Raw genomic sequence first — 23,315 nt, forward strand, 5'->3', positions numbered from 1 at the left:
TCTGAGAATCATATGAAATGTTGTTCTCAATAATGTAATCCATATGTGATAACATGCTCATAATCTAAACCTGCTCTAATCTGTATGTGTGGACGTGCACATCTGTATGGGGTGTGTTTGAAAATACTCTGATCCAGATGAGGCTGAAGTAAGAGTGATGAAGGTGGCATTTATAATCATAGATATGTTCTTTTATTACTATGTTCTTGACTTGTGCCCTTAATTCTGATTTCTTGTTCAGTGTATTGTCCTCTTGCATATCAATAATAATCAGAGATGCACTGATGTATCGGCCAATAATCAGTATCGGCCAATTAAAGAAATTATTTTCACTATCGGCCGCTTAACATGTCAGACTGCAACTCATACTGTGTGAAAAAAAAAAAAAAAAAAATCTCTCGTGTTGAATTTAGGGCAAGTAAATGTGACAAAAATGCATTAACGGTTTAAAAAATAGTGACGTAAAAGCAGGCTCTATTTGACCCTACGAATCTCCCGCAGTTCAAGCCAGGGTTGCCAGGTCTGCAGTTTTTCCCTACACCAAACACTGGTGTACCTCTATTAATAATTAGTTAAAGGTGCATTTTATTGATTCAGAGATGCAGGTTATGATTAATGATTTCAATAACGATTTCTGCTTCTGTCAGTTAATTAAAAATAATTGTCGTGATATCGGCCTGCTGTTTCTTTGTCCTAAAACTTGCATAGGTAACAAGCCTCCAATATCTTTCCTTCTTGGGGTTGCCAGATATCAAATGCTTAAATCCCCAAACTGAGCTTTTTTATTAAAATGATATATTTTCTACTGAGTGTTCTTCTTTTGTAAATCTGGCAACTGTGCGCATGTGCTCTCCCTGGGCTGCAAAAAAATCACTGATTTGGTGTTGCTGCTACTAAATCAATGAGTGAATCTCTGTGATGAATTATAATAAATCTAAACATGATTCTCGACCATATTGTTTGCGAATGGTTGCTAAATAAATGCACTTACGTAACCTCTGTGCTACAATACAAAGTATAAATGTATTATTATTTGGAATTATTGGAATTAATATTAGGAATTTCATTGTTTTAGCTTTGAGAGAAGCTTCTTTTTATAATATATATATATATACATATATATAATATTCCCCATCTCTAAATTTTTCACAAGGGAATAAAGACCCTGATATACTCACAGCAAAGTTCTTTTTCGTTCTTTGCTTTAAGGCGGGTGCACACTGTGCGATTTATAATAGTCCTTTACGATTGTTTCTTGCCAGACTGTACGAACATGATCCTCCTGTCACACTGTGGGATCTCAGCTGTCCTATATGTCAGACTGTACGACAGTCAAGACGCGTTAAAAACGGACGCGCGCTTAAATTTGTCCGGAGTTTTACATCAACCCACACACATTCGGTGACAGTGAGCTGCATTACATGCAGGACTGAAATGGTGGCTAACAAAGAAATCTCTAGCGTTAATTTTGATTAAGGCTTATCTTGAAAAACGAAGACAATTTGACATTTGTCGTAGGAGAAGTCACACTGCAGGACTGTGCGCCAAAACTTCTGACACTTCCAGAATTAAAATTTGATCGCAACGGTCATTAATCGGCTGTCGGTGAACATGTCAAACTAGCGATCAAAGACTACAGATTTTTGCCTAGGATTATAGGAATCTTTTAGGGTTCTCAAAATGTGTTTCAGATGACCAAATCGTGGCCAAAATTGCACAATGTGCACCCGCCTTTAGGGTAAAAAGAACTTTGAAATACATTAGCAGCAATATACTGTTAGCGAACATCCTGACGCTGTTCATGCTGCTGAGAGTAGTTAATCTTTGCTGCACGCTTTTGTTTCAATAACAAAATAAACACACAACAAAAATGACAACGATGAGAAAATACTAGGTAAGAAAGCATCTGATCATAGTGATGTGGATGTTTGCACAAGCTCTGCAATTTGGCACTCCAGTAAAGTCATGTCACGTTTATTTATGAAACCAACAATAAACTAAATGCACTGTAAATGACACAATTGTGTGTGCTTCATTAATTTATTTGCGTCAAATTAATTTAACAGTTAAGGATTTTGAATTAATTGCATGCGTTAATGCGTTAACGTTGGCAACCCTAATATAAATGCATATATATTGGCATTGGCCATCAAAAAACCTTTATTGGTCAACCCCTACACTTTACCTTAAGGTCATAGCAAGCTTTCCGTTCATATAGTTGGAACACCTCTTGTGATGGTCATTTTGGCATAGTTTAAGGAAATTAGTGTAAATGTAACGGTTAACCTTTTGTTAGAAAACTCTGTGTACTTTGCAAGCGGCCTCCCTTACATGACCATGGAGCTGTTTTACATATGGTGACATTTGTGTGAGGCTGTAATGATATGAATCTGAAATATGGATGCCATGCCAAGATTATATCATTGATTTATGATGACTCAGATGATTGTTCATGTTTTTCTGGCTAAACCCATGCCCTGCGTCATATATCTAGCAAGACTCCGGAAATGAATATAAATTTGGGTACATAAGGATGTTTCTCTGCTGTATAAATATGTAGGCCATATGAAATGATTCTATTATTAAATAGAGGCTGGCATTAAAGTAAAAGTTAGTTGGCATAGAAGTATTGTCATCTTTTGATTAAAGGAATCGTGACGTCACGATATCAGTGGTTTGGATATGGTGAAATCAAAAACTGATTTTATAAACTCATTCATACATGGACACAAAACATTGTCTGACTCTTCTCTTCGTTCTTTCTCTCTCTTTTTCTCACCTTCTTTCTTTCTCTTCTTCCTTCTATCCAAAAGCTGTATGTTCATTTGAGTGCTCGTCAAGCTGTTGAGCAGATGTCTTCTCTCTTTTGCTCTCTCTCTTACCCACTCACTAGCCTCTCTATCTCTTGCTCTCTCTGTTTCATGTGGTTTGTGGTTTGTCCCAAATTGGAATTGTTTAAAAGCCACAACACAGAGCCCTTTACACCAGGCAAAGCAGAGGAGGGGGGAACAAAGCCAGCAAGAGGGAGAATAAATCAAGAGAGCAGGTGGAGAAGAGTATGTGCCAAATTGCAGACAGGTGCGGCCCAGCCTCGACGGAATCGCCATACACTCGCACGTAAAATACTAACCACTTGATCAGCGCTGCTTTTTCTGACCACCTGACAAGCCCGCTATGGCATCATCCACCCGTTCAAGTCAGGGTCAGGGCAGCCACTGTCTGACGAACAAGGAAACTTCTGTTATTTGTTGATTTTTGGGGTTTTCTCATCCTATGATTGGTTGACGTGATGCCTTTTGGCGCTTTTCTTTTAAGTTGGATGTCTTGAAAAAACATATCATATGAAACTTTAAAAGAGTTATCCCTGAGGTCTCCCGTGAAAGAATGTTTCCTTTTTTAAGGTGTTTTAATAAAGCCATTAAAGTCTGGCATTAACAACACACTATTGAAACAAATCTATTGAAAAGGTGGAGCAGCAACTCCAGTATTGAACAACAAGCTGAGCACATTCCAGGCACATGTGCGTGCATATGTGTATGAACGTATGCACACATTTCTCTTGAAAGGCACTAGATCACATGTTAATTTAATGTTTGTTCTAAAAAGCCAGACTGATGATGGTGTGAATCTGTGAGTGATCACGATAGCCAAAGTGTGTGTGTGTGTGTGTGTGTGTGTGTGTGTGTGTGTGTGTGTGAATGCATGCGTGTTGGTGGGTGGTGTTTGGAGCAGAAATCATCTGGCATGTTTAAAAAGAGTCTCCAAGAACCAAATGACATCTCCAAAATTACATATTCATAAATAAAAAGTGGGTCTGCTGCTGATGCATACTTTTGTATGTGGCAATATCAGTCTTTGTCTCTCTTTAAAGGAATAATTCACCCAAAAATTTGCATTCTGTAATTACTTGCCTTCATGTCCTTCCAAACCCCTACAACTATTTTTTTCTTCAGTGCAACACAAAAGAAATTCTGAGGACTGTCCAGTTGCTCTTTATGACGTGCGTCCTATGTTGTATCCCATACATAAAATCTTTATTTTTTCTTTATTTTTTGACTTGGGCTGGTGCTCTGCATTAAGTCATACACTATAGGCATGCTGCCAAATTGGTTAAAGAGGACCTATTATGCTTTTTTTACGCTTTCAACTTTCTAAAATGTCTGCAAAGTTACAGAGCACAAAGTCCACTCCAAAGGGAATTGTTCTCTATATCATTAAGCACCGTTTCTGAACTCCCTGAATCATCTTGATTGTAGTCTTAAGTTTTCTTCTGGGAACATATACTTCACAATATTCCTCATTGAAATAATTCCTGCTCAAGGCATAGGCTATGCAAAATAAAGAGGACGAGGCCTGGTTGAGTTGCATTAGTAACTATATCATATCGAGATCTCGAAAAATGTTATGTCGATAACGATAATTAGCTCTGGACATTTTTACTTGATATGGATTACCCTTCCAGTCTCACACGGCAGAAATAAACAACAATAGCATATTCACGGTGAATGTCCACTAGAGCAGCAAAACTCTGCTCAGTGCCGCTGACAACGCTAAAATGTCTCCGTTTTGGGTTGTGTCTGTAGCGAGTGTGTTTAATCTGTTTTTTTGTTTTGTTTTGTTTTTCAACACACGGGCAATATAATCATCACAAATACAAGCGATTACAGTTGGAAATTGACAAGCTTTGTTTTTGAATGCCCTAATTAACACCAAACCGAACTTGCATTACCCTCTAAAGCTGAGGAAATTGTTGGAAAAAAAGGAACACAACGTCACTGGAAGTGGTTTGGGTAACGAAGTGCAGGTTAAAGGCCGGTTCACACAGAATGCATTTTTGTGGTGGAAAACGCAATTCAAAGTTCGCTCTTAAGACTCGTTTTTAAAAGTTCTTTTAACTTGAGGGCTACAGTCTAACGCATTTGTCTAACATGTTTACATAGAAAAACAATGCAAAAATATGCTCTGTGTGAACCGGCCTAGACAGTCTGCAAAATATTTCATCGTTCCAACCAAGGTGGGAAACGCAATGGACGTTTTCCTGAAACAGTACCATCCCAGCCACAACATAGAGAGTACAAAAATATGGTCCCATGTGTAGCATAATGACTGATTTACAGTGTTTGCATTTTGCACTTTTTACTCAAATTTCTAGAAAAAGCTGCTAGCATTATCAAATTATATATCGTGATAAATATCGAGATCGATCAATATGGAAAAAATGATTGTGATCATGTTTTTTTCCATATCGCCCAGCCTTAGTTGTTGCCATGTCCACCCTGGATCTAAAGCCTGGGATACACTGCACGATTTTAGCAATCCTATAAGATCATTACTTTATCACACTGTGCGACATGGATCTATTAAACTTGGGTACGACATGCATGTAGACTGTACGATGATGACACCTATTGACTCGTAGGCTACGATGCAAGTTTCTATAGAAGAATAAAATGTCATCAGCATGCGCTAGTGGTTAACAAAAAGACCATGTTGAATCACACTTTGGCAGTTGTAGTTTTAATGTGTGCTGAAAAAAAAGGAAGCGGCAAAAGAACAAGGAAAAGAGCTTGAGGTAAGCAGTTTTAAGTTTTAGCGCCATGTCGCGTTGATTTTTTATGTTGCATTTTTATTGGCTGGTCAGTAGATGTAGGTCGTAGCAGCAAACACACTATGCGTTGATCATGCTGAATTTCTGACACTGTCAGAAAAAGATCATAGGCTATCTTTGGTCGCAAGACCAGGAAAACAGCCGTCTTTGAACCTCTCTCACTGTACGACATAAGACCACCGATTAAGAGCCACTATCACAGAAATCGCCACGATTGTTTCACGATGGCAATCTTGCGACTGGGACAGCCAAAAATCGTGCAGTGTATCCCGGGCTTAATGCGATTATGGTAAGGGGTGTGACATGTCCAAAACACACTCAAAGCGGTTGATCAATCACAACACACTGATCCATCCGACCAATCAGAGCACATTGCGCTTTTCAGAAGGAGGGGCTTCATAGAGACCGGAACTAAACAAGAGTATTACTGACAGCTGCTGCAACAATGTAAAATTTGAACATTCAAGCATGACAACCTATTCTAGTAGATCCCAATAACAAAATCAAGATTTTGTAAAAGGGCATAATTGGTCATCTTTAAGATAAATATGTGTTCAAAATTAGACCTGTGTAGAACTTCAAGATGTGGATGGATTGTAATAAAATAACGTACAGAAAGTTGAACTGTTTTATACTTGCTGGAGTATAATCAAAGTTATTTGCTACAGTACTGTTACCATATCTGTTGGTTCTATTGTAAAACAACCATTACTCATGAATTCATTATGAGACCTCATCTGTGTTACACAAAGGTTAATTTTTCTTTAGTTTAAAGCCAGCTCTAGTGACTCATGCAACAAACATGAGAATGAGAAGGATGAATATGGAGAAAAAGGTATCAGAGAAGAGAAATAATGAGAGAACGATTGAGGAAAAACAAAAATAGGAGCGAGAGAGAGGGACATTCTTTCTTGTGTGTGCTTGATGAGCCAAGCCTTTTGTTTGAAGCTGTCATGGTTTGCATACAACACAGCACAACACACACGCTGAGACGTGTAATCCTTGAAAAATATGTGGAGGCCTCTGTGATCTCTTGCTTACATGTTTCCCTTCTTAAGTTCGGGATAAATATTTGTGATGTATGCGTACGAATCTGTGTGCGCAGTCCAAGCCGCAAGAGTTTGTTACCGATGACCAGGCCCACATGGGATCTGTGCCTGCAGAACTCTGCAGATTTCCACAAAATTTTGACAAAAGCTTGACACATTCCTTACCCCTTGCATGTTTGTTAATTAAATATTTTGGATAATATGATTATGCTTTCAGCTACCAGTATGAGTGTAGTACATTTAAATGCATTCTGCAGAATTCTGCAATTTTAGCCCAAAAATCCACAAACAAAATGCAAAAGTAGGCCTAGTTCAGTCTGGGCACACTAACAACACTGTCTCATGTTGTTTGCTGGGGGGAAAGTGAGGGGGGGAAAGTGAGTGTGGCTATGGTTAAGTGGTTGGTAAAGAGCAAATCTGTAGTGTAGACTGGTGTGCATGTGTGTGTACATATGTAATAGTCTGTATTAGCATATGTGCATGTTTGTATACTGTGGCGTGTGTAGTTTTGTGGTGTGGTATTGATTCAGCTTGAAACAGACCATGTACCCTCTATCCAGAGAGGTTTAGATGAGGCTCAGAGGTGAAGACTAACAGATGACAGAACCGACTTCTTTAAGCTGTCCTTGATTCTCTCTCTCTCTTCCTCTGCAGCTGCTCATTTTTCTGCTGTATTCTGTTCATCAGCTGGTATTAATCCTTCCAAACACTCAGGACACTTCAGACAAACGGGAACGCCTCACTTTACAAACCACTTATGGCACCAGACACACGACCCTTGGAGTATGTGTTTTGAGAGTGAGAGAGATAGAGAGGAAATGGAGCCCAGGGTCTGGTTTTATTTAAGAGGGCAAATACTTGTATGCAAGCACATACAAACTCGTATGCACACACTTATGCTCACTGGAACAGTTGTCGCTTAGCTACAGTGATGACAAGCAGAAATAGCCTGACTGTGCAGGGATGAGACAAAGTTACAGAACAAAATGGGCTTATGACTACACACACACTCATTTGTGGTTTTGTCGAAACGTTGATCACTTGCCATCTCTAGATATAAAACTAATGTGCCAATGCTGAGAAGGACAAATTTGATTTGATTTATTCAGCAACATTGGATGAACTAACCCAATTTGAGAATGTGCGTATTGCGTAAGGCTGCTAGTTGACCTTGTCACATTTCTAGATTCACATTTAGATTCTGTCTTCACTCTGGGATCGCTCATGATCTGATGTTTTAAAGTGTTCACACATAAACCTCACTGGGACGCTTCATTGTGAATCCAAAAATCTTGTCAAATGTCATGGCCTGATCTGATTGCAACCTCTGGAGCACATTCTGCTCTCATTTGGCAATATTCATGGGAGGGTGTAACAGTTTTTAGAGGTTGCTCAAGTTTAGCGGAGGTCTCAGAGGATTCCATTACGAGATCTGTATATAGAAGCAGGAGCAGGGATGACTGCTTCTACAGTGCGTTTTGTCAAAAAGATTCCAGAAGATTTCATTTGCATGCTAAAATGTCACACTAATAACAAGTGGATGCACAACATTTCTAAACTTAACATCATTTATTGACTTGATTTACATAAAAATTTATCATTTATCAAGCTGAATTTTTCAAGTTTGTTGGAACATAAATGTAAACTTAAATATACATTTAAATAAAATACAACTTTATAAATAAAAATCAATTAAAAACTTTGTCATGTTGCACAGCCTTGTATGCAAGGACAGTGCTAAACTCTTAGTGATTTCTGACATTCTTGACGGTTAACGTTAGACAGGTTTAATGAGGATAATAACTGTGCGACAATATATATATATATATATATATATATATATATATATTAGTCATTGGTCGGAACACATCATTTTATTAGGCTGATGTCCATTTCGCATTACACAGTTGATGGAAACACACGCAGATGCGCATATTCTTGAGCTGAATTTTCATTAATGCAAAGTTGGATGGAAACCCGGCTATTGTCTGCATCAAACCATGCTTCCGAACAAATGTCATACACTTCTGTGCAGTGGCGTAACACAAATCCGCGGGGGTTCAACCAAGAAGAGGAGCCAATGGATATCACACAAGAAGCAAGAAGTTATGCCAGTAAAAGCTTAACCTCGGTCAGTATTCAAAGTGAAAATAAAAGTGACGGAGCTGCCTGACGCTGCATTAACGGAGCATTTTCTCTCAGAGACGAATTTCAACATAATATGCTGATAACGGTATATAACTGTCTTAATTTATTCCATTATTTCTCTTGTTGCCCGTACATATAGTGAAACAAATGAGAAGAACAGTATTTCGTGTTTTTTTTTTTTTAAGTTGGTGCTTGAAGTAGCCTAAAGCTGCTCTTAATTTTCATTTATGACTGCAGTGTTAGGAAATATTATAGACTGTTAATAATTTTAATTATAGGTCTAATTCATTGTATAATTGACCTAAAAAATGTTTAAAACATTTTCAAAGAGGAGCTGATAGCCTAATCTTTTATTATCCTCACAGCACGTCAGTTATGCGGTGATGCGCTGTAAAATTATTGCGGGGCAAATTTATCATAATATTAATTTAATAATAAAAGTAGCTTACCTAATAGTAATAATAATAGATTAGAAGAATGTAACAGGCTTACATTAATTGGAAATGCCAAATCCTCTTAATATTGCCAATATTTGTCGGAGTAACGTAGCCCTCAATCACGCTGCAGTGTTTGTGAGAGCTGCCGCCTTCTCCACCCCAAGCACAGAGTGAAATTCTCCGACTCCGATACAGGAAAAATAAAACAGAACTTATAACTAATATGTTATGTATGGCTAATATGTTAGCAAGCAAGCTGCTGGTAGTTTTGGACTACAATCCTTAAAGTTAACTACAAGTAAGCGAACCTTCAACCAGCTGTAGCATTATGCCAGTTCCCGACGGTTCTATGCTATCCGTTGTTTCTTTCACTAAGTGAAACAACACTTCATAGTTTACTAGTAATATATAGTAAATATATGGCCATAGGACTTTGAAATATCAGAATTTAAGCCTTAGGCTACCTTTATCTCCCAGTACTGTTGTTGAATCTTCCAAAAGTTTCAAATCACATGCGGCAGCAGCACATTCCACCGCACCAATAACACCGGGCTGCCCGCGGACGTGCCTGGCTTTAAATCAGCGCTACTAAACACGGATATCGGCCGATGCCGATATATTAAAAAAAGACAAATATCGGCCCGATATATCGGTCGGCCTCTACTTCACAGCGGTGTGCTTTCGTTCCTTCCTAAAAGCCCAAACATCCAAATCAGACAAACAATTTAGTGTTGTAAAATGCAGTCTACTGTTGCTAAACTGCAGGACGTGTTTGATATTAAACAGCGTTATTAAAAGCGCATTAAGCCGCAAAAGAGACACTGTTCCCTAGGGGGATTTCTATGCACACGCTCTGAGTCTTCACATGAACACAGTGGGTTATGTCTTAAGTAAACACACACAGTTGAGAAAGAAAATGCCTGTGTAACCGTATATTGGATCTGTGCATTAACTCTTAAAGTGACAGCAGCCTAATAAACCTGCTGCAGTCTTTCATTAATGACAAAGGAAAATCACTCACTGATCTTGACTGAATAACTTAAGTAGCTTTAATAAGGATTAATCTATATTTAATGTGTACAGTAAGACTATGCAGTGTTATTTTACATTTGATAAACTTACATTTTTTACATTTGTTAAACTTTTTGTTGTAGGCTATTACTTATCTGAATACCACTGTTAGTACATCTTCCTGAAAATATTTGTATTTTCGTTCTGTTGTACTTATTTTTCGCTTTTGTTTGTAATTGTTGTTTCTTTGTTCTTATTGTATTGCTGACTGATTACTTGTTTTATGTATTTGTTTTAAGGACTTTTTCTTACATTTGCTAACCTAGTATTAGTTTTTGCTGAAGTATTTATAATTGTGAAATTTCACTGATATTTAAAATTACTCATATCAACTTTGATCAAATCACCCACCAATAATTATGTTAAATAATCGTGATTTCAGTATTGACCAAAAATAATCGTGATTATAATTTTTGTCATAATCTAGCAGCCCTACAGATAAGATAATACAATCTTGGTCTCCAAAAGGACAAAGAAGTCTTTGGTATATGTAATATTTTCTTGAGGCCAATTCACACGGCTCTAACAGACACCAACCAATGGTGACAGTCAGATTACAGTGCATCACTTCTCAGACATTCCAGACAACACCAACAGACTCAGACGGGGTAACACCCTGATCCGACAAAGTGTTTGTTGCCTTTGGTCAGTGTCTGTTGGTGCAGTGTGAATTAGTCTTTAGATTAAACTGGAGGTTTTTCTCACTCCACACCACAGGTTAAAAATATAATGAAGAATACAAATTTGGGTGGTTGTAGTATAAAGCTCACGAAGACAAAGGAAACAGTCTTTAATATAGACCTCACTCAGGAACACGCTGGAAAATGGGTCACACACACCTCAACATTAACATAGACAGGACAAAGGAACTCAGGAAGCACAGGGCTATAAATACTAAAGCAAAAAAGAAACGAATAGGATAGGATAATTAATTGGACAACAGGTGAGCAGAATGAATAATCAATACAACACAGGAAAACTAGGTCAAATGACAGGGCAATCACCTATGGAAAAAAGCAAAATAACTGACATGTGAGGGCATGTAAACAATAACAAAATTTTTATTTTTGTGCAGGGCTTTTGTGCCCAAACAATCAGACTGCAAGTGATATGCAATATAATATGAATGAGAGAGTGTGTCTGATACACTGGAACCAATAGGCTATTGACACACATCTGTGTTTTGTTTTGCATAAATATGGAATGCATTAATCACGTTTTTTCGCTACGCTTTATTTGAAATTGTTTTTTATGTGTCAACTTCTGGCTCATCCAATGGAGTGATTTTGGTGCAGGCTACCATCGAAAATGGTGGCAGGGCTATTATTTCAGTTCATTTTTGTGACGTTAACTGTGCAGAATTACAGTTTCTGGATATGGGTTGTATAATAAGGACCAAGCCATTAGTTTTCAGTCAGCTCTATTTTACTTTGTAACAGTATTTGCAGAACCACAAATGTCTGCTGAGTGGTATTTTTTTAGAAGAACAGATTTCTTCAAATTGGATATTGGTCTGTTTACTGTAATAGAGGGCATAATGGCTATTCCTCTCATTCCTTTGTTACTGTGTTATGAACTCTGATATTTGGTTGGCCACAAATATGCAGCCCAGTAACAAATATTTTGTGTGGTTTGTTTCGCTGTACTGTACGAGAATGCTCTGTGAGAGTGTGTAATGTGAGTAAATGTATATTTATTTCCAACAATATCAGTGGAACCCAAAGCATCCGTCTTCTCATGCTTGTGTGTGTGAATTTGAGCAAGATGGGTGTTTTTCAGAATCGGCAGCTATGTCAGTTTGTTGACTACATCTTCAAAACAGCTCTTTACATCTTCCAGTCTCTTTCTGTCTCTTTATCTCTCTCCCTCTTGCATCTATCCTCTGAGTCATAACAGTTGAATCATTTGCTCCTGCTGAACAAAGCTCTAATTGGGGTTGTGTGTTTTCATAGCTTTTGTTTAATTTATTTGGTGGTTTTTTTTTTGTTTTTTTTGTCAGAAAGGAAACTGGAGACTGATCTTCTGCCCAGGCAAGTGTGAATGTGAGCATACTGTTCATATCAAGAATTGTTTTGGTTACGTAGGTGTGTTGTTTAATGTTTAGGATGTTAAGTTTACAACTTGCTTTTAAGTTCATTGGTGAGTGTCGACTGACCTGTGCGTGTAAGGAGAGTGAAGCTACAGGATTTCCTCTGGAGATCCACTTTCAAGATCAGTTTTTTATTGGTAAATCTATGCCAGTATTTCCCTCACCGCTCATGACAAAAGCAGTCATATTTTGCCTGATTTGCCTGATAAATGGGGCATGTGCCACAAAAAATAATGTCAAGAAAATGCATCTTTCTTTTAAGTTGGCCTTGCAATTGCGAGCCATGCGTAGTAATCAACAACGCAAAAATCTGTCATTCGATTCACAAACAAATGACTCTTATGAACTGATTATTTTGAGTCTACAAAAGCATACAGCGCCACAAGTGAAGTCTGATTTATGAACAAATGACTCTTTATGAATGACTCACAAACTTAGGAGATACTGTTTCAATTAGTCTGACGAATCCTTCTCTACTTTGGAATTGAAATATAATTGAATCGAGAGCTTGTGAAAACAAATTGAATCCGGAAATTTGTATTGATGCCCAGCCTTAAAATATATTTCACCCTAAAATCAGCAGAATTTATATTTTGAGCATATTTTTTGTTTAATGCATTGTAACTTTTTTTTAAAAATCAGTCAACATTCTGTATTCTGTGATCTCTTAGCGTCTTGCCAACTTTTCATTTGTGTCAAGCTATCATCGCCATGTCCATGACACATTTATAGTGATCATCTTGCATTGGAGATTAATGTTTTTTTATATTTTATTTTATTATTTGCATGATGGAATGATGATATAATGCTTTTTTCTCCCGTGGGATGTAACATGAAATAGAGCAATAATAGATGAAAAGACAGAGGGAAATGAATCCAACACTAACAGCAGTATCAAAGCAGGAACACATGCTTTGATCAGCTTCAACACTGAAATCTGCAGACCGAAGAGCAAGTAGGTCATCAGAAGGTTTTCTTGTGTTTCCATTTTTGTACTTCTATCCAGATTTCTCCGAAGGTTAGCTCATAGTTTGGATTTAAAACCTATGAATAAAATCATATTAATAGACTATCTGGTTATTTTATCTTCATCATAATAATAATAATAAAAGCATTCCTCCTGAAGGAAGATAAGGTGATATGAGGATATAACAGGAGAGGAGAAGAAAAGGGCCTATTGATGAAGAGGCCAGTTAGAGTTTATCACTCTTTGCATCTTTTGTGTCTGTGTTTGTGAGTGTGTACGCACATCTTTTCCAGTGTTGGTCCCAGATGGGCTCCAGCTGTATGAGTAAAAAGCCACATCCAGCTGTCCATGCTGTGTGTGTCACACTGGCCTCTAACTGGAGAAACTCACCGCTTATGAGGTGAGAACATGTTGAGACCACTGTCACATAAGGTCTGGCACTTTTCCTTTATGTGTGTGTTTTATAAAACTGCCAGCCATTTTAACCATTGTTGTAATCGTTGTAATAAGCCATTGTAACCATTGTTAGCATATTGAGAATGACATACTCACAATGAACGATGAACGTGTGTGCTTTACTTGAAAAGTCATCCTGTACCAAACTCAAGTCCACATTCCTATCAGGTCAAACACCGCTCTGACCTGCCAGTCAGTATTGTGTGCTCGGAAACACACTTTGTGTGTGTGTGTTTGAGAAAATATAACTCTTGCCAGAGAACATTTGATTTCTGATGTGCTCTTTAGCCAAAGCAAGCAGAGCTGTAATCAGATTGCCACGGTAAAAAGATCCCTCCACTGAGGGAGTGACATCATTAACTGTTGTGAAGGTCTCTCATTCGCAACCTGACACAAACTGTTCGACAACCTTGACATGCTTTGCTCAAACTCTACTAGAGCCCTTTCTTTTAAACCCTTTTAGAACGTCATTGAACTTGTTTAAAGCTATTTCTTTCACGTAAATGAGCCATAACATCATGTGAACACTCTAGATGTAACAATGTTTGTTATTATTGTGTGTCAACGATAATAGTTGTATCAGCCCCCCCCACCTCTTTTATAATCCTCTTTTACTTTTGAAAATTACATGTAGTGTTTCAGGTTAATTCTGATAAATTGGGCCACTTTTTGGGATTCCTGCCTGATTTACTACTTGAATTCACCCAACATGCTTTCAGACGGCTACGGTGCTTGGTCTGTTGTTTGTACATTTTAAATGTCATGTGCTGGAAGCTAAAAGTGCTGGAAGCTTTTGTGCTCCTCTGAAAAGGGGATATGTGATTTTTATTATTAAACTCTTGGCTTAAATAGCTCCAAATGATTGTCTAATGATGGTAATGACGTGTGATTTATGATTGACCGGTCGTGAGATGGTCTCCCTAGAGCAACGTAGGATTAACTGCCTCTCACAATATTGTAATGGTGATAGAGCTGGCTGTGATCTCAGAAGCTTTCCATTTCCTGGAATACATCTTCCAAACTTTCAGCTAGAGGCCCAGATCCTTAACCACTAAGCTACCACTGCAGTCTGTCAGATTCTCCAGTTTAATCTAGGCATATGTCTCTTCTGCCCATGTCAACGAAACGTCTTCATATGCAAGTTAATTGATTCAGCATCACACTTTAATACACATTTCATATACGCACTTGAGTGTGTGCGTCTCTAGAGGATTGCATCTCTCAGTAGGAGAACCTATGATGTCAAGTGAGCTTCATTGGTCCAGGAGGACTGCGGTCATTCTCAACAATGAGAACATCTGCTCAAAGCGAGTGCTGTCTTGCTCTGTGATTGGGTCATAATGTCAAACTATCAAACATGTTAATCCATCCTGACATTTTTTTCCCTTCTTCTTCTAGAACATTCTGGATTTATCACGCAATTCTGTCAACAGATCTCTGCCCATCAGTGTTTAATTTATGTTAATGGGCAATCAACAATATGTGGATGGTTTATTGAAATATTTTAATGTCGTTTATTGTACATCTGGTATCTTGTGGGGGTTTGACCATTCGATCTTTGAGGGTTTCACCACTGAAGTGATAATTGACATGATTTGCAAAAACAAACTCGTACTGCTAAAAACTAATTTTGTCAGCTATTTTTTAAATTTAGTCTTAGTCTCAGTCCTGTGCTTAGTTTTATTTATTTATTTTTTTTTTTTATCATATTTGGTGAACCTTGTCCTATTTTTGTTTATTCAAGTTAGGGGTGTGTGATATTGACAAAAAATAATATCTCGATTTCCTGGGATTCTGTCGATAAGGATGATCAGACGATATTTTGCTGAGTGTGTTATTGTGCTGGTACATTGGCATGTTTGGGACTGCCATGGACAGCTGACTCCTAAGGTTTTTGTTATTCTTCATATTTTGTGTGGTGGTTAGTTCGCAGCAGTGACAGAAATTAAATTTTCCAATAAGTTTAAAGTGATTTTTACCTTTTATCTGCATTTTTACCTTTATAATGGCATTTTTCCATACCTAATTAAATGTAGCCTATGCATCATTTATTATATCAAATTATTACATTTAATCAATAAATTAAATTAGAATAATAAGACATCTATAGGGCTGTTACCAATCAGATGAAATCAGTATCAACAAAATCCATCTTGGCAATGCAGAGGAAACACAGAAGCTGCATCTGAAGTGGCATTTAGATGTATTTACACAAGACTGTTTAATGCAGCTCAGAGGTGACATAAATGCATTTAACCTATAGTTACAAATGCATAAATAATGTTTTGATGTTTTTAAGCATGATTTTAAAATTGAAAAGATACTTTAAATATGAAACTAAAACTGCTATTTGGCGGTCACTGTTAATGAGCGAAACATTGAGACATTAAAGGGGGGGTGAAATGCTATTTCATGCATTCTGACTTATTTACACTGTTAAAGATTTTTCAACAATGTCTGTGTCCCAATTCAGGGGCTGCACCTTTTGAAGGCTGCATACATATTCATTGAGGCAGTCTCATTTAAGAAAAATAACTGTTAGATTGCAAAGTAAGAAAGAAATTACAGTATTTTACACCTCACAATGAATATCAATGAATAACAATGACATCCTTGATGACGTATGCAGGCTTCAAATGCAACCTCCGGAGGACGCAGCCTCTGAAATGAGACGCAGCTCCTGTCAACAAAGGAGTGTGTTTTTGGTTGTGAGGGAAAGATTACCTTTTTCAGCTTCCCAAAGAACCCAGCGTTAAGAGAACAGTGGATGAAGTTTGTTTTTCCGGGGCAGCAACGGAGTTGTGCATGCATGTTTGTTTGTTCCCGGGATTTCGGTGATGCTTTGTAAAGTCCCAGTTCAGCGCTGGATTTGCAGATCACGGGTGGTGAGTAAAACTCCATCAGATGTCTGTGTTTTGTTGGCAATCGGCGTGCAAGTGCAAAAAATGTAAACAACACAAACGTTTTTGTTCCCTTTTTATTTATAATGATGTCACAGCTCTAAAATGTAAAAACTTAATTGTTTTTTTTAAACTGTTGTATAAAATCAATATCGCATTTGCAATCATGCTGATATTTGGGGGGTGGGGGGGAACGTACAGGGGCATTTTTTATGGATTTTAATAGACGCAGTAGTCTATCCTAAACCAAAAAGGCTATATCACGCAGTGTATGCACTCTCTGGGCATGTTTTTGTTTGGTTTTTGCCAAATGAGGGACATACTCGATAATGTCAGATTGTACATTGTTAAAACAACAATTACGATATTATCGTAGAAGTCAAGTTGTCTGGGCATTTTAGTCTAGTTTTTTAGTCAGTGAGAAAAGTGAAAACACATTTTCGTCATGCTGCGTAATGGTTAAATTATAATAATGATTATTTTGCTCAAAATTATAACCGCAATGATTGTTTTTATTTTATTTTTGCACTTTCGCCAGTAAGCACAAATCAAGAGAGTCAACTGATACGCATGGTTTATTTTACCTCATCTAGTGTAGATTTATTATATCATAATAAACACCCTGTCTGTATTATGAAAACTGGTAAAACAAGAAACGTCTATTTTAAAACCATTCTAAATTAAAACCATTCCAAAAATTCCAAATTACATTTGATGTTTTTCTATTAAAACAACAGCAAAAAAGACTTTGTATTGTACAGTTTGTATACAGTTTGTATAACTGTATTATACAGAGGTTGGTAAGTGCATTTATTTAGCAACCACAATCGCAAACAATACAGTCGAGATCCATGTTTGGATTTTTTACAGTTCATCACAAGCTTTGATCACAGATTTAGTTGCAGCAAACAGCACAAGTGACTTGTGACAGAACACAGACTGCCTGAATGACCATTTAATTTAAGCAGAATCTCTCAAATAGAGATCACTAAACTCCAGCTTGTTTGTCTGTGTTTTGGTGGGGGAGTTTTTTTTTTTTTTTCAGATTATCTATGGCGGCATTTTTGCAGTATAAAGAGAGCATGAGTAAAACACAGAGAAGAAAATGCATCCTTTTACCAGAAAGGCTCTGATTGGGGGATTTAAGCTCTTGACATCTGGCATCCGCATACATGAATGCTCGTAGTAGAGGCTTGTACCGCACTGTAATATTTTGTCTCCTCTTTTTTTTTTTTTTTTTTTTTTCCCAAAAAAAATGAAGAGATTTTGGCTTAAAAAAAAAGGAACATTTTAGTCTTTTTCATCAACGATATTGCCTGTTGATATAGTCACATTTATCATTTAATGACTTGTCAACGCAAAAAGCTTGTCAACGCACTTATTTTGTCATAGATTTCAAGCTAAAATCAAGTGTGCATCAGTGAACCACTCACAGACTTTATGTAATAACCTGTAATAACCACATATATTTTGGAATTATGTGAAAGTGAAAAAAATTAACATAGAGGGATTTGCATTCACAAAAAGTGTTCGTATACAAGTCAAAATTTTTGCAAACCACCCTGAAACTAATCAAGTCCTACAAAGACTGACAGAAACTGTTAAAAAAAAAAAAAAAAAAGTCAAGTCTGAATCACAGTTTATGGCAATACAAGCAGCATAAATCTGGCAATAGAGATGTGCGGTTTCATTTTTTTACCCGTATCATCTCGTCAGCACAGCGCTAGATTTGCCAGAAACAGCGAAGACAGCTGAACCTGCACAACACATGATAATTCATTTACGAAAGGTAAAAAGCAAAAAAAAAACAATTTTTAGACTCTTATGAACCAATTTCTTTAATTAATTGTTCAAAATGACTTTTCATATGAGATTTCATATTCTTAAAGTTGAGGGTTTATAACTGAAGTGTTCATGAGTTTACAATTTTGTAATCATTTTACACCTATAATAAGTTAAGTTAAGAAATTATTTGCAATTTAAAGTTTACTTCAGTTGATATCTACAGGGCAGTTTTGATTGTGTTGATTAATATTTTTAAATAAATGTTAATAGTATTTTGTAATGTACCAAATTAGAAGGGTCCCTGAATAATTTACAGCATTAGATGAGAGAGGATTGCTTTCATATGTAAGCAAAATTGACAATATATCCAAAATATGCCCAGATAAATTGGAATCAAATTGTGGGCTTCTGAATCAGAATCAAATCTAATATTTAGTATTTTCTGTAGCAATGGTAGTCACAGTGATGACACAAATGTATAGCATTTTGGACCTAGTTAATTGCCCCTGCTGGTCACTTATCACTGTGGGTTAAGAAGAAGGGTGGAAATGAACTCTGGTTTGACACAAATAACACAATAAAAAGTCACATTACATTGTGAGAAGTGTTTAAATGTGAGATTTTTTTTCTTCTTCTGTCAGAACAGGTCAAGAGCAGGTTAAAACTGTTTGCGTAGAGGGAAAGTTTTGAGAAAAAAATGACCCCTAATGTTTCAGAAAAACAAGAAAAATGTAAATAAAGTGCAGTGTATTAATGTGATACACACATGCTTTCTTGTAATGTGCTGTGTTTGTGTTGCGAGTATGTCTGTGTGGTCAGTCTGATTAAAAAGGTCGTTTTTCTCCTGCTGTCAGCGGAAAGAATGGAAACTGTCAAAATAAGTATGAGTGGAATAGATGCTACTGTTAGCTCAGACCACACACATACACAACTTCTTCAACACGCAATGTCATACAATTCAAACAGAATAAATTAGGCCTCTTACAGCGTGTACCCTTACTATAAATATTGTTTCAGAGCAACACATGTGTATGTGTGAGTCTACACTGTGTAAGTATGAGGGTGTGAGTGTATCTGTCCTCGGTGACAACTGACAAACTAATCACATGCACGTATTTATCATGCAGCAGCGTTTATCTGTTCACAATCTCATGTTTTACAAGCATGAAGAAATGTACACACATGCGGACACACGTTTGAGGGAAGCAATTTTAGCTTGATGGAGCATTTGACCAATCAGGTTGTGGGTGGTCGAAAAGACAAATCTGTCTCTCTCGCTCGCTATAACTTGTGTCCTCTAGTGTGTTTTGGCAACACTTTTCAATAAGGTTTAATTCATTTTTATTAGTTAATGCATTTGGTACCCTACCACTTAAAAGATTGGAGTTGGTAAGATTTATATTTTTATGTTATTACAATTTAAACAATTTAAAATTAAATGTTTTCTGTTGTAACATATTTTAAAATGCAGTTTATTCTTGTGATGGCAAAGCTGTATTTTCAGCATCATTACTCCAGTCTTCAGTGTCACATGATCCTTCAGAAATCTTTCTAATTTGCTGATTTGGTGCTCAGGAAACATTTCTTATTATCATTGATGAAAACGGCTGTGCTGCTTAATATTTTTGTGGAAGCTGTGATGCATGTTTTGAATGTGTATGGATTATATAATAGATTTAAGGTTTAAAAGAACGGCATGTATTTGCAATCTTTTGTAATATAAATGTCTTTACTGTAATGTTTGATCAAATTTTGATCATCCTTGCTGAATAAAAGTATTAATTCCTTAAAAAAAAAAAAAAAATCTTATTGCCGACCAATGTTTGAAGTTTTTAGTGCTATAAATAGATTGTTCATTTTTAGTTCATGATAACTTATACATTAACTAATCTAAAAAAAATTGATTTTTACAAAAAAAAAGTGTAAAACGTTACCTTATAAATAATCCCACTGTGCATCTCTTGTGATAATGCAGTTAGACAAAGTTAGTAATGACCTTAAAGAGAGAAAGAAATTTTGTGCACAGTTGAAAAAGGGTACAATGGTTCCTTTAGTGTGTGTGTGTGTGTGTGTGTGTGTGTGTGTGTGTGTGTGTGTGTGTGTGTGTGTGTGTGTGTGTGTTGTTGTAAAAGAGACAGATGAGATGTCTCACACTAGAGTCAAGTTACAAGGTCTAGACTGCACAGATCTGTTTCTCACACACACACGTCTTGCTAAATGAGGACATACCATAGACTTCTATTGTTTATATTTAAAACTAATTATAATTACTGCATACTAACCCAAACCATACGTCTAAAAGAAAACATTTAGCATATTTAATATTAGAAACACATTATTTAAATCCCTTTTAGTTAGGATGGTGAATTGAATGTCCCCAAAGGCAGGTTTTTGTCAGATTTGGCTAACTTCTAAGGTCCGTTTGGTCCCTAAAGTACATGTAATTAAACCTGCGTACTCACCTTCTTTTGTTGCTGATCATAATTGTAAATAAGCAGATCATTGTAATCTTGGAGAAATGTTTTCAATGCTCTCTCTCTCACACACACACATAGAGACTCTGAGCCAGAACATCATGTCCAAAGGCTGGAACATCCTCTGGCAGGAAGACAGGCCTACAGTGTCTGATTTCAAACACACAGTGGATTAAAAAACACAGCAAGGTGTTTACAGATCTAAAAGTGTCATCTTACTGGTAAAAACACACACATACTCATGTTCTTGCTCGCACTTCAGTGTTTTAGATGGATACGTGAATACACATGACACCAATGCACTCTGGGGCTGAACTCTGTGATTTAGTGGCTTCTCTAATCACATAAATAACATGAATTTTACCCATACACAGCTGCATGACCCTGCTAACCCTGCTCTATGAGTCTGTGTGTGTGAATTCAGACTCCTTTCCCTTCAACAATCCTGCAATGAAGATGACAATGGCAGTCTAGGTTTTGTAACGTGACTCTACTGTGAAGCACAGCAGGGTTATGTTCTCTGTCGTACTGACACAGACACAGATATGTGCTACTGCATCTGACCCAGAGTTTCTCTTCTCTCATCCTTTCATTATAAGCATACATGGGAACTCCAGACTGTCCTGAAGTATCCTGACCTGATAGTTATCCCTGAATATAAGATCTATGATTGTGTGTGTGTGTGTGTGTGTGTGTGTGTGTGTGTGTGGTTCAGGTGTCAGGTATGGCAATATCCAAAATTCTTGTGCTTGACATTCTTTTTGGTCCCCATGAGGAAAACAGCTTTTAAATCATACTAAATTGTTGTTGTGTTTTTTTTTTGTTGTTGTTGTTTTTAAATGCAGAAAGTTTTCTGTGATGGTTCGGTTTAGGGTAGGGTTAAGGGACAGAATATACAGTTTGTACAGTATAAAAATCATGGAAACCTAACAAGGAAAGAATGGAAATTAGAAGAAGGAAATTGAAAGACTGAAGGACAAAAGAAAAATAGAGGAAAGGAAAGGAAATACAGAAAATGGAAGGAAGAAATGACAAGGAATGGAAGGAAAGAAGGAAGGGAAAAGAACAGAAAAAGAAAATATGAATAAAAAGATGAAAGGATGGGGAAATGAAAAAGAAATTAACAAAGGAAGGAAAGAATGAAGAAGGAAACAAAGGAACAGAAAGTTTTTACTCTTCAGAGCACAATAACCTCATCAATTCAGTAAAAATCTCTTTTTCTTTCTGTGTACGTGTGTGTGTGCGTGCATGTGTGTGTGTGTGCTGTAGGCATGCAGCGCTATTACTCTGGTCATATGTGAGATAATGATAAGAAAAGTATTTCCTTTCTAAATAATTCATTACGTTTATGTGATTCTGTTTGTGTGATAGATCATCCAAATGGAATGTCTTACTGCTGTAAATCCACAGGGTTTCTCAACACACACACACACACACACATTGTTCATTATGTGTTGTCTTTCAGCAGAGGTGTGTGTGTGTGTGTGTGTGTGTATAGTTACAGTTTACATGGTGACATTTATTTTATGAAGAAGTGGATTAGTTTCAGTGATCATGTCTTGGCTCAAACTCAAGCTGGAGTTAAAATGTAAAATGCTTTGAAAAGGCTCCATGAATTAATTTTATTCTTCTGCACTGTATTTAAAAAAAAAAAACGTATTCCTTCATCTTCACAGAGCAGATGGAGGGATGAACACACAAGAGGGCTGGAGAGAGTCATTCATCGTACCAAACGTTCAGGTAAAAAAAACCCTCTTTTGTGTGTGATGGTATTCATGAAATTTAGAGCTTATATTAAGTGTGTGTGTATGTATGTGTATACGTGTGTATGTGAGTATAAAGCCTGTGAGATTGCCAGAATTTCTCTTTGATGTGGTTTAGAGTTCAGAACGAGATGCATTTCCTTCATTTGATCATGCTACCTCTCACTCGCTCTCTTTCCCCCTTGTTCATTCCTTCCATCTTACTCATTATTGGGCTATGCTGCGCGCACCAGTAGTTTATACGTGAAATCCCTCTCCTTTTTCCATTCTAGTAGCTTCTAACAAACCGATATTGCACCTCTGTCTCTTTCTCATTTGCCGACTCCAGCTTTGGTTACCTACTCCTTTTTCCACAGCAGTGATTGGCTCCAGTTGGCAGCGGTTTGATTGGCAGGTGGTTTTGGCTTTGATTATGGCTGTGCAGTGACTGGCTCTGATCGGGAGTTCTACTGTTTCAGCTTTTGCACCTGTGTGTGTCATGTGCCAAATCAAATACCGACACAACACAGATAACATGCACGCATACCACACACAAATGCCATCGCAACCACTGCTAAAGCAGATGTCT

The 23,315-nt window shown here is 37.1% G+C and overlaps 1 protein-coding gene across 5 annotated transcripts in view; it reads left to right on the forward strand.

Annotated features, from left to right (window-relative positions):
• eda (ectodysplasin A) overlaps positions 1 to 23,315 on the forward strand; it is a 41,434-nt gene that overhangs the window by 7,529 nt on the left and 10,590 nt on the right. For all 5 annotated transcript variants that reach the window (XM_051895034.1, XM_051895036.1, XM_051895037.1 and 2 more), the window contains exon 2: positions 22,661 to 22,724. In XM_051895034.1, coding sequence (XP_051750994.1) covers positions 22,661 to 22,724 — 64 coding nt within the window. The remainder of the gene's footprint in view (positions 1 to 22,660; positions 22,725 to 23,315) is intronic.

This window comes from Ctenopharyngodon idella, chromosome 5 (assembly GCF_019924925.1).
Source record: "Ctenopharyngodon idella isolate HZGC_01 chromosome 5, HZGC01, whole genome shotgun sequence".
NCBI lineage: Eukaryota > Metazoa > Chordata > Actinopteri > Cypriniformes > Xenocyprididae > Ctenopharyngodon > Ctenopharyngodon idella.